We start from the raw sequence: 12,937 nt of genomic DNA, 5'->3' as shown, positions 1-12,937 counted from the left end.
GACTGTTCATACATTTTCCAAAGCTGTAGAAGAGCAAGGCGTTTTTCTAGTTTCTTGCCTGTATATGTGGCATACAAGTAAGTCATCATATGCTGTAAAACGGCTTTTGATAAAGACCCATTTTGAGGCCAGGGCACAAACATCTTGTGGGCCGTACCCTTATCCTACTCTGTGCTATATTTATTAAGCTTGGGTGCATGTTTCGGCAATTGTTTACATAGGTGTGCTAATGGCGTAATGTCTTCCATGTTTAAATCTGTCTCTAACAATACCTTCATTCAACTTCAACACTCCCAACAATATGGCCGAGCACCAAATACCGCAAGTTCCAATCCAATCTTTTCCCGCCAAAATGTTTGTATCATCAATTTACTCAAGAATATCAATCCATGTGCGATTCCCTCTCAACTATAGAATCGCGTAAAAACCCTGCTTATTTTCAAACAACAAGGAGACAAATTTCCTTACATGTGACATACGACAGAACAGTTACAACAGAAATTTGACAGACTAGACAGACACCAGCTGGACACAAATATCTCTGCCTCTAATTTGTACCCCGACATGGAGTTTAAACGAACCCTTTTATGACGTCTTTAAACGTGGTAGTAGCCTAGTCGTCCCCTATTATGTGGGCTCTGAGTTCACGTTTGTTCTGACCGCTATATTAAAGCACAGGAAATAAGGCGTATCCTCTCTCATTTCTCTCAGGTGTCCGCCCTGGTATCCTCTCTCTTTTCTTGGGTGTCTGCCCTGGTATTTTCTCTTTTCTCGGGTGTCTACCCCAGTATTTTCTCTGTATTCAATTATTCTCGGGTCATTATAATGGATAAATGTAAACTATCATTGTCCACGGGAAGCTTCACAGTCTACTCGGCCAAATGGCGAAGGACTCGTGATATTGCCGAAGACCTAGAGTTACTTCGTGTCGACGGTCAATGGGTGTCTTATTTTAATCAATAATCAATAATCGATGGTCACAACCATACGCTGCTACCAGGTGTACAGGAGGGCGGAGCGACCTCTGACGGGCCCATAGGATCAGAGCTCACCCTTGAGTACTTTAAAACAAGATAGCAGCACCTTGAGGTGGATGGGGTGCGGAATTCTCTTACTCCAACACCAATCAATAAGGACAACTCAATGTTTTGGAAAAGGAAGTCTGTTTAATGACAAGTACAAAAAACGGGGAAACATTAGGAAATCATGTGATGTGATCGCCCGTCTCGCTTTAACTCCCCCTTCTTTATTCAGACAGCAATAGTTATAGCGCATTCTCGTCATCATTGACGTGTAAAACTCAAAAGTTTGGCATGCAATTCTATTTGTTGGAAAAGGTAACTTAAGTATAGGTACTATATCTGTATAATTGGATAATTCTTATCGGGTGGGCGTCTACACCCATCCTTCTACATCACTCATGCTATCCGTCACTACAAGTACGACGTCTCATTGGTTCTACTAGCTATAAGACTCTAGATTATTTGGTCCATTGTGATTGGGTCAGTTACACCCCCAGGCATAAATCTCCACTTTAATTAGCAGCATGCAGAATGTTCACCCAGATGCGGTGTGCCCCATGATTCACCCTGCCTCCCTTCCATCAATCAGTAGTTTAGTGCTATGCGTCAATTAGTTGGCTGAAGTTGACCTCGAAACTGTAGCTTCTTATCGGGAAAAGTGGCATCCTCTGGGTTTGGGTGACATCAGACGTTGGTACCTCTTCGCGCTTGGCTGGTCACGTGTTAGTACACCATGAATCTGCTTAATTTTCCCTCTATTTGTGTATTTAATTCACCCTTAGGCCTTGCCACCTGCCTGTGCCTCCTTATCTCAACCTTCACGGGGCAGGCTGCTATGCTCTGAAGTTTCATTTCTTCGAAGTTGCCGCTCTCCTCCCTTCCGTATGTTGACCTCGAATTCCCAGGCCTGAGCTGCTTCTTACTAAGTTTCGATTCCGCTCTTTCATCTGGCTTTGTGCTGGTATATGAATCCTGGCCTGTTTGACCACTATCATCCTGGGCTTGATTCTGCTTTTGTCAAATGGATTCGCACTTGTATAATGTGCTTCTTTGAGGTAGATATATAGTTGGCGCTTGCCGCTCTATTCTTCTACTAAGCATAGCAAGCAGTACTGTTTCCTTAGCTTCTTGCATTCCAAGCCTATTTACAGGCGTTAGCCAGTTGCGTATCTTCATCCTGTTTTATGTTTACGTTTCTTTATAGTTCAGCATTGTTTCTCCTTTTAAGTCCATTACATCATTATTCCTTATATTTTGTCTTTGCGTGTCATCTTTTGATTGTTGTTTCATTCATCCCAACATCTGTCCGGGCCCTTGGGTTGTCATAATTCGCCTTCGATTAAGGCCCTTTTGGTCTCTTCTGGGACAGTTTGTAAGCAGTCTTCATTTTGTGTCAGCTGTTGATATGGTTGTCTCAATGGGTACCGTGCTGCCCATGGTTATCTGGTTATTGGCACTTCAACAGGTATTACTCTTCTGATGGGCACTGGGCAGAGGCCTAGTGCTGCTCTTTGTTGGTCTATCTGCTCCTCATACGTCACATATCTCGCCGAGCATGATCCTGGTATTTCAAAATGGGTGGCTGGAGTGCAGGCCATATCTGGGACCTCCTCTACAAGGGGAAGAAGATAGCAGAGAGGATACATTTGAGGTGAAGGGGAACTAGGAGGTTATAATGAGAAATATCAGGAGTGAGGATGAGATGGTGGAGAAGATTGAAGGAAACTGCAAGAGAGGAAAGGAGGAGTGGACAGAAGGAGAGGGGTGAAATATATTGGGAGATGAGGAGGAGAAAGGAGGTGAAGACCCAAGCATAGTGCCAAGAAATATGTATAAATAAATGCTAAAGTGAGGCAAGGTCCCTCATCCTCCCTTTCTGTGAAGTACTTAAAGCTTCTGGGAAACTGCCACATGAAACGAAGAAGCCTCACTCGATACAGCTTCTTCAACGTAACCACATTTACTGGTCGCATTGAGCTGCAGTAGAAAAATATGAATTCAAAATACTGCCTGCTGCCGTAACTCTACCTGCTGACATCACAATGACATCATAGGAATGTTGTTGTCTTTAACAGCATAACATACTTTTGTAATATATACACATGGAGATGCTAAAAAAAGTTAAACGTAACGACTATAAATATTCAATCTGTATACATTATTAGTGTGAACTTGATACCCAACCATAGTGTATGGATTATTTTAGTATAATATGTGGATTAAACTGTTTATAATCACTCACAATTACTCCTTTAAGGACAGAATGTGTAGCAAGTATGGCCTACAACCACTTGATGATGATCCTGTTTGTACAATTAGTACCCCGACGAGAGACAATCAGAATGAAACAACCATTCTGATTGGCTCTCGCCAGGTCCATACCCGGCCGGGAATCCCTCCGTCAGGATTCCACTGCCTTTTTCCCCGGTGGGGGGCGTGGCAACCCCTCAGCCTATCGGGAGGCTCGAAGCGGGGCCTCCCCGCGGCTGAGAGGCTGCCTTCGCCCCCCGCCGGGGACTCGGGTAAGTATTTTGTTTTCCCCTTCCCTCTACTATAACCCACCTGCCCCCCCAACTTACTCTCTTGTTTCTGCGTCCCCGGCGGGGGACGAGGGAAGTCTCTAGCCGTGTGGAGACTCGGAGCGGGGCCATCCCTGCTCTGCGCCTCCACACGGCTTGGGCTATAACTATGGCCCCAGGGCATTACCTGAGTCGGTAATGCCCCCGCCGCGAGGGTCATATTGCTTAATTATAGCACAGAATGGCCACACACAACTTGGAATGACCATTCTCCTATTCCTATACCCAAAACATTCTAAACATGTCTGATGTCATTACAAGATTAAACAGGATTATTCCAGAACACTCACTGTTGCAGTGTGAATATTCCTCTATGAATTCCCTACATTCCATACATCAATAAATATGCTTGTATCACAGAGTACAGTGTCCTTCATTGTATAGATAACACTGAAAATTGCATTCCTCATTGATCCCATTTGGACAAAAATTGATTCAATCTGTCATAATAAATTCTACAGGGCCATTGCATGCTGTAGATTATATTTTGGGTGTCACGGGTTGTAAAATCTCGTAATTGAATACCCTCTCCTGTACGAGGATGACATGCAATGTTCCTTTTAGTAATGTCACCACAATTCACACAATTGTAGCATGAAAAAGGGCCAGTTTATTGGGATAGCAGTTGATTCATTCTCATTGGTTTTCACTAGATATTTCAAATGTGCACTTCTAGTATGTACAAATACAGGCGAGATGCCAAACACATGTCTAAATCTGTTATCCTGAGATAGGACTGACCAATGTTTGTGGATAATGCTCTTGATTCTATGACTTTGTACAGAGTAATTTGAGATATGTGAAACGGTTGGTTGATTTTTCAGTGACATGGTGTGTAAGATCTCATTCCTCGACTTCTCGTTAACACTACTTCTTGCAGCCTCTAATGCTATGTTCGTTTGCAATTGTTGCAATAAAACAGTTCGTCATTTCATTAAGTTGTAGGTACTCTCCTTCATCGGATACAATGCGTTGTAACCTTAAGAATTGACTAATTGGAAAAAAAGTTGTTGCGGGCTGTAGTTTATTATGGAAGGCATTGGTAGTATATTAATTATCTCTAGATGTTACGGCCACATCCAAAACGTTAACGCCAGGGTTACCAACCGTGGCTGTAAATTCTATGTGAACTACCTTATTCAAGTAATCAATAAACAACATAAGATCCCGGGTTCCTCTTTCCCAAATACCAAACATTTTGCCTATATATATACGTATATATATATATGCCACAAAATTAGATGTATTTGTGCCCAATCAAATGGTGAAATACATGATCAATTCTGAACTTTTACATAAAACTGTTGTTGTAAATTGGGGCCATAGTTGCTCCCATGGAGGTGCTTCATACTTGCAGGTGGACTTGATCCTTATATCAAAACTATGAGCATCCAGCTATGTATTCTTATAAGTTCATGAGAAACACCCTTGTAGTTACCTCTTGTAACAGCAGCCATTCGACTGCTTCTTGTTCTGCCATGTGCAGGATGGAAATGGTAGCTTTTAACTTCCATCGTAAAGGGTATATCAGTGTCTTCTGCTGGAATGTTGCTTATCAGCATCAAAAAGTGTGAAGTTTTCTTGAAGAAGGTGGCTGTTTTTTTAATCGATGGTTGATGAAAAATATTCACATATGTTCCTAGCAGAAACTATCAGTCGACCTGGACGACTGACTCCATCTTGGTGGATTTTGGGCAACAAAACAAATTGGTGTACACTGTTTTGGTGTGTTTAAATAAGATTTGCCATTCTCTGTAATCCATTCTGTAATTAATGCTTCGTCAAGCAGGATGGATAATCTAGATTTGATTTCAGGCAAAAGATCTTGTTCAGTGGGAACATAAATTGCCCTGTCAGTTGCCTATCTACCCTACCCAGAGCGAATAAAGTCACAAACGGGTGTCTGAAACTTTGTTAACAATAAATGGCAAATAAAGGTTTCACTGTGTATGGCTGGCTCTTGGGTGGAAGCACTCCACCAAATATGATGTGTGCTTATGCATTTTACAGAAAGCACTGGTGAATATTTTGTCCCCCATCACAACTAAGGAAGTCGCCCTGCCTTTTTAGTGATATTTGTAAGAATTTGCTAGGCCTGTATTCAATGCTCAGACTTATCCTGTGTACCTCACTAGATTCCTTCTGCCAAGGAAGGGACTGTTTCAAGCAACATTTACATGTCTTAACCTCCCGATTGTGCAAGAACAGAGATGATGACTGGCACGCAGGAACTAATCATGTTCCAGTCTCATAGCTAGGGCCAACATTATAAAATGTTAAGAGTTTGATAGCCTTGTATATGCCCAATAAACTTGATGATGATAAATATTGATCACTCATTAGTTGTTCAATCAAACTATGCACTGCTACCATGCCTTCCTTTCATACTTCTCTGGTATGGCCATCACATTCCGTACAATTTGTTACCTTTCTCCCATTTATTCAAGGCCCCTACAGGACCAACCACCTTGTTTATTTTAATTCCACTTTACACATTACTATACAAAATGTGTGTTGTAAAGGAAGCTTACAGATATAATCCAAATAACATTTTGACCCTCCCACTTCAGACTTGCCTTACATCTTCCTCCTTCTGTGCATCCTTTCACTCCCTGAAGTAATACCATCACATGTTTGTGTTTTACAGATTGACATGGGAGGCTCCTTCATGTGCTCAGACACAACAGACATGCCGTACTTGACAGGGATGTCTCCAAACTTGCAAAGCCCCAGTGAGAAGAACCCAATTGCTACCTACGCCATGGTCAGCCCTTTAAGGTCATGGATCCAGACCTACACAACAATCTAACCATGTGCTTGAATAGCAAGAGATGGTTGGGGGTACGATTCACATATCGGATATATTGTGGATTACCCTGAATATGCATGTGAGCGGAATAATAGAGAAACATCAGGCACCTGATTGGCATATAAAGCTATATCACATAATGAAACAAGCACAGAATGTAGTAAGGCATGTGTGATCCACCAATTCAAAGAAGTGAAAAGCTCACATTATTGGTGAATAAAGAATTGTCACTGAAAAAGTATGTAACTGGGTAATAATGTGGACGAAAAAAGTTCCGCAAATTGTATATGAAATCTAGGGATTCAACCAACATCTTCCCTTGTTCTCCGCATTATCACTCAATCACATTGAATGAGGGGAAAAGATCAGATTCCTTAATTACATACAATTTCAGAGGATATTTTTTACTCACAAATTCGACTATGTAGGGAATTGTCAGTGTTCAGAACCAATGCATGCCTAAAGTTACCCCTCACGTGGACCCTGAAGTTTGCTGTCCAATGTACTGCATGAAATAAGTGTTGGCTCATTTTATTTGTTGGAGTGGATTGAACGTCTACAATTTTTGAAGTGATAGAATGATTGAAGAACAATATACAATAATCTTTTAAGCTAAAGTGGATTTAAGAGTTTCATCTGAACCTTTAGATTCCTCCTCGCCTGTTTGCCACTACCTTTATTGTTTGTATCTCCTAGAAAGTGTGTACATTGTGAGTAGAGTAGGAATTGTGAAAAGTGTGGCTAGTGAAAGTATGACTAGTGGACAGCTTGAATAGTGCAAGCAACAAGTGTAAAGTAAGTGCAAATCGTGTGAATTGATAGTGAAAAAGTCTAATTTTGTCATCAGTGTGTAAAAAGTGAATTAAATTTGGCATCATTGTGGGCTGAATGTGGCTAGTGTGACAAACTCAACGACATAAAAGATGGACTCTATAAATGTGAAGCAAAACTTCATTATGACAATTTCCTTGGTAGTCAAGTTCGGTCCTGTTCTTTAGGGTCCAGCCACCACTATCCTGAAGCTGGTATTGTACAAGTGTCTCTGATCTTAGATGCCTATAGAATATTGGACTCCTATAACCAGGAAGCAGCGGTACGCTGCTGTTGACAGACTTGGTTTTCGACTAACGCTTTTGGAAGTTACACTTACATGTAAACTCTTCTGACTCATCCAGGTACGCAGCACACACAGAGTGCAGTCACATGGAAGTCAGCTGAAGTGGCGGTACACTGCTGTTGACAAACTTTGTTTTCCACCACATGCTTTTGAAAGTTACATTCACCTGAAAGCTCTTCTGATGTCTCCTGGTGCAGAGCGCCATGCGGAGTGCACATAGAGTGCAGTCACACGGCAGTCAGATAGAGCGGCAGTACTCTGCTGTTGATGGACTTCTTTATTTATTTACTGTACCGTTGAAATTTGATGGCTATAGTCCTTGAGCTTTTAACATCTTTTTTGGAATATACCAAAATATGTATGGTCTGTGAAGTTAAGCATTTACCTCTGGTAAAAATCTAGTTAGTGAGAAAATGGCAACTATGGAGACAAATGGGAAATCACCAAGTAAGGTTGTTAACCAGGTGCCTTCCAAGTCAAAAGTTAAAAGTACGATTACAGAATTTCTCCAACATTCTGAAGAAGTGCCAAAATCACCAACAGACGCTGAACTGCTTGACATCACTACTAGTGCTCAATCCCATAAGAACTGTAATGAGCAGGGCTTTCCGGGACATATACAAAAAGATGATTCAATGAAAATGCAGGAAGAAAGCTGGCCCTATGGAAGCCTTGATAGACCGGTTGGCTCAATCCAGTGATTCAATAGATCTTCTTCATTATTTCAGAATAATAACTCTCAATCTTTTGAACCCTCTTCCTATGTCTACTATCCCTCTCTGGCACAAAGGGGCTCTCATAAAATATATGACCTCTCTGAAGATAACCCAAATATAAAGACAACAAATTAGCTTTATTCCAGCGCAAAGCCATAAAAGCATACAACAGTAAACAAATGTTGGCAGTATGAAACATAATCAAGACAATAAAAGAAAATAATATAGCAGCAACACTCCCCTAACAAAATTACAATTAAATGCAAATTCCTTGTTAAAATCATTATCATGGCCTTCTTGTCACTTTGGATAGATTCACTGAACAAACTGGCAAGAATTGTTCCAATAGAACACAGTATTCAAACCTTTTCGATGTTAAAAAGCTTTTGAATGGGAGAGAAAACATTTCTTTCAGCCCATTCCATTCGTAGTGTTCTAGCAGATGAAAGAATTACTAACGCTAATAGGGGAGACATCGCACAACCCATCTTTTCATGCAGCATTTATTCAACTGATGGAATTAGAGGCTGCAATTAATCGATATTACCTTTGGAATGTTAAACTAGGCCACCATATTAACTATCCCCTGGTTTACAGTTGATTTTAGGGGAATCAAGGCCAGGATTGTTGTTTGGACCTCCTCCATTCTCAGAATCGGTTTTAAATAAGCAGCTCTCAATATTCTCAGGTTTGGGTAAAAAAAAGAAAAAATGATTAAATATTTCTACTGACTCGCTGCATGATGGACAAGTGCCTGTATTCCCATGGACCCAGTTTTTAGTAAACAAGGCCATTCTGAAAGTGCCCATCCTAAAGGCCATGTAGAGACTGTGGGCATATGGTGGATCTATAAAATCTTGATACGTCTCATAGCCAGGCTCCGATTTAATTGCCAAGTAGGCTTCGCCCGATTTCAATTTTGGAGAATTAGCCACCATGTTTTCCCTACAGCAAGTGTTCACAGCCTTCTTAACTCTTCTGATGGCAGCCTTATCTATCCTCACATGTTTTTCCCAGAGGGCAGTCTCAACAAGATCAAGGAGAAATTTGTGTAAGTGCTTGATGCACAGCAGATTTCCCTCCTTACCCATTTGTGATCCAATCAGGTATGCCAATTCTTTACAATGTGCCCCAAGTTCTGTTGTAGGCCATAGCCGCAACCAGTAAAGAACTGGTTTAAACGTGAGTTCAATGCTTATGGGGCACACAACCAGCTCCATATGAATGAATGAATTTGGGGTTCCCTTGGATAGCATAAGCATCCCCTTCAATAATGTATTTACCCCTTTTTCCAGATCAGACAGGTTCCCCAAATTTCAGCCTCATAAGAGGCTGAAGTGAACGCTTGCGTTTTATACAGATCTATGGCCGGGGAAACAGCGTCTATAATCAAACATTATGTATAATTGCTTTAAAATTGCTTTAAATCATGTTTTAAATTCATTAGTTCTAAGATTAATATCTTAGAGGGATATATTTTTTGTCGCACTCAAAGATAAAATAGCAGTCTAAGGGACATCAGACGGTGGAGCCAAGAAGTATGTCTTCTCCTAATTTTGATGGAACATTAGGACAATGTGCAGCTAATAAATTAGATAATTCTAATGAGGTAATTGAAGTAGGGGTTTGTAATCGGACTAAAATAAAGTCTCCTCTGGATGCCGCAGTGAACGTAGTAGAAATGACTACTAAAACTGGTAAGTGAAGGGGCAGACAAAAGAATTCAAAGAAAAAACTAAAAATATCAAGAATGTGGCGCCAATGAGAAATACTAGCTCCAGAAACTTCTTACTAAAGCAGAGGCAAAATGTTCTCAAGATTAATACCAGCACTATTAACAACTGTTCTGAAAATGGTTCTGATATAGAAGGTCAAATGAAGTCTCAAACCCCTGATTTTTCTTTATAACCTGTGCCTCCTACCATAGAGCTCAGCCAACCTAAGTTGAAGGACTTGTGGCAGGCTAAAGGAAAAAAGAAAAAGAAATTAAAGAAAAAAGGTTTGGTGTCAGTTGAAGAACTTCCCATGGCCAATCCTCAAACCTCACTAGTCATCAAGGAAAGCAATCCAGAGGAGGAGATTAACCTTTCTGATTTCTCGACTTATTCCATTCATGATAACGAATTGCTTACATACGTTCCAGATGGTGTCTCGTCCAATCCAATAATTGGAAAAGCCAATATTCAATTTTGTCTTACTTTGGAAGAGGTGTGGGTTTAGCCAAGTCTATTTCTTGAAATCATAGTCAATATAACTTTTCTAGGTGCTCATTGGTTGCAAAGTTTCAATTCATTCTGGGACTTAAAAGTATTTTAACACTAATAATCCTATGATTTTAAACTGTCAGAACATTTTATCTATGATTCTTGAGATTCCCTGCTTGAGTACAATCGCATCAAAAGATATTGGCCCTCATTACGAGGTATGCCGGTAAGGCAAAAACGATGCTGGTATGGTAATACTGGCATCGTTTACCGTCCTGTTGCATTCCGACCCGCAAACCCGGAATTAGCGGGACACTAAACAACGGTGCCTTTAATAGCGGCAAAGGCGCGTACACGTGCACCTTCAGGGAGCAAATACCGGCATGCCGGTAATAGGGGGAAATCCCAACCTACGCAGACATGCAAATACCGGCATCGCAGAGCCGGTAATCACGGGCTGCACGATGCCAGCCATACAGCAATCAGGAAACAAGGCAGCTGCCACAGGTGCACACAATCCCCACATGTGGAGTCAATGGAGGCTGTGCCAGTATAAACTGAGCACACACACACACCACCCCCCTCCACAGGTGTAGGCAATTTAGAGTGGCCCAGTACAAAAGGAGCACACCTACACACCACACCCCTTCCTACACCAAAATGCTACCACTAGCAGTTGCAATCACGGCGCTGGAGGACATGCCTATACTGCTACAACTACAGCAACAACAGCAACAACAACAATTACAGCAGCAACATCAGGCAGCACAGAGGAGGCGCAGGAGGAGAAGGAGGTTGAGACAGGCCCAGCAATTACCACCAGCGCAGCCACTAGTGCCTCGTAGGCAGCCACCAATCCCTCGCACCAGACCCAGCCCATTCAACCTAACCCCTGAGCAGATCCACACCCTGTACCGGTTGGACCGTGACACCATCAGCACCATAGTGGACATGATACATAATGACATTGCCAGCCACATAGAAATACGCACTGCCATCCCCCCACTACTAAAGGTGGTGTCTGTGCTTCACTTCCTGGCCACAGGCACCTACCAACACACAGTGGGTCAACTGCATGGCATTTCACAACCACTATTCTCACGCATGCTGAACCAAGTGCTGGATGCCCTCCTGAAGCACGCAAGCACCCATATATCCCTACCACGGACAGCCCAGGAGATAGCCGAAACCAAAGTAGGCTTCCATGCACTGGCAGGCATGCCCAATTGTGTTGGTGCCATCGACCGCACCCATGTGGAATTGGTAGTCCCCCATGCCATAGAGGCGGTGTACCGCAATCGCAAGCAATACCACTCCATCAATGTGCAAATGGTATGTGACTCCAGCAAGATCATCACCCATTGCTGCGCCCGATTTCCTGGATCCACACATGATGCCATGGTACTGCGCAACTCCACGCTACCCCGTCACATGGAGCGACATGCTGGACCACGTGCCTGGCTGCTTGGTGAGTTGCACAACTGTCCCATGGCCGTGCTGTGGGGTACTGATGTGTGCGGATGCAGAAGGGGGGCAAATAGTGCACCTGGGTGGGAAAGGGGTGGAATAGTGCACCTGAGTGGGAAAGGGGGGGGGGATAGTGCACCTGGGTGGCTATAGCCAGTGAGTGGAGAATGCATGCAGAGGTAAACACTCCTCACCTGAACCAGCCAAACGCAACATGACACATCACTGGGCCACATTTCACAAATAATGCATATGGATGAAAACAAGTAAGAGGCACAACGAGGCCACCATGGTGATGTCAAGCAATGCATGACTGAATAGGATGGCAACTGTGGCAATGTGGCTAGTGTGACCATGCATAGTAAATATTATACAGCATTAATTGGAAGCTAAACATTGTCGCTCTACCACAGCACATCTGACTCAGCATGCATGATTACACCCTGCATCATCTATTCAACCCCATCCAGTGTACCACACCTCATTACAGTATGCATTGCATCTAGGTGACTATTTAGTACACGTACAGGGACATGTGCATGCCCACACCAAATAGCTGCTGCCATGAATGTGCTCTCTGAAGGTGGCAGGACAGAGTGACACACACCTATTTGTATCTGCTTCGAGGTGATGGAGGATATCCCTTGAGGCCATGTCTACTTACCCATGTGCGGAACCCGCAGAACAGCCATGAAGAGGAGTACAATCGTGTGCACACTCATACCCGTGTTGTGATTGAGCAGACCTTTGGCCTGTTGAAGGCGCGGTTCCGCTGCCTAAGCAGGTCTGGTGGGGCACTCCTATATAGGCCTGAGAAGGTGGCAAAGATCACCGTGGCCTGTGTCATGCTGCACAACATGTGCGTCCAAAGGAATGTACCGCTGCCACCTGACATTGACATGCAAGGATGAAGGGGATGGAGACGGAGGCGAAAGAGCCACTCTGCCAGTACGTGATGCACGGGATGGCCATGCTGTACGCCAAGCACTAATTGACGAATACCTTTGAAACGCAGGGAACATG

At 42.8% G+C, this 12,937-nt stretch overlaps 1 protein-coding gene across 2 annotated transcripts in view; it reads left to right on the top strand.

The window, feature by feature from the left end:
- LOC138488151 (transmembrane protease serine 11D-like) overlaps nt 1-11,985 on the top strand; it is a 942,850-nt gene extending 930,865 nt beyond the window's left edge. For both annotated transcript variants that reach the window (XM_069614932.1, XM_069614931.1), the window contains one exon: nt 6,249-11,985. In XM_069614932.1, the coding sequence (XP_069471033.1) occupies nt 6,249-6,410 (162 nt within the window). In that variant the 3' untranslated portion in view covers nt 6,411-11,985. The remainder of the gene's footprint in view (nt 1-6,248) is intronic.
- The last annotated feature ends 952 nt before the right edge of the window (nt 11,986-12,937 follow it).

Source organism: Ambystoma mexicanum, chromosome 9 (genome assembly GCF_040938575.1).
Source record: "Ambystoma mexicanum isolate Mex_15411 chromosome 9, UKY_AmexF1_1, whole genome shotgun sequence".
In the NCBI taxonomy this organism is placed as follows: Eukaryota; Metazoa; Chordata; class Amphibia; order Caudata; family Ambystomatidae; genus Ambystoma; species Ambystoma mexicanum.
The sequence above is the reverse complement of the archived record's forward strand: the minus strand, read 5'-3'. Positions and strand labels throughout refer to the sequence as shown.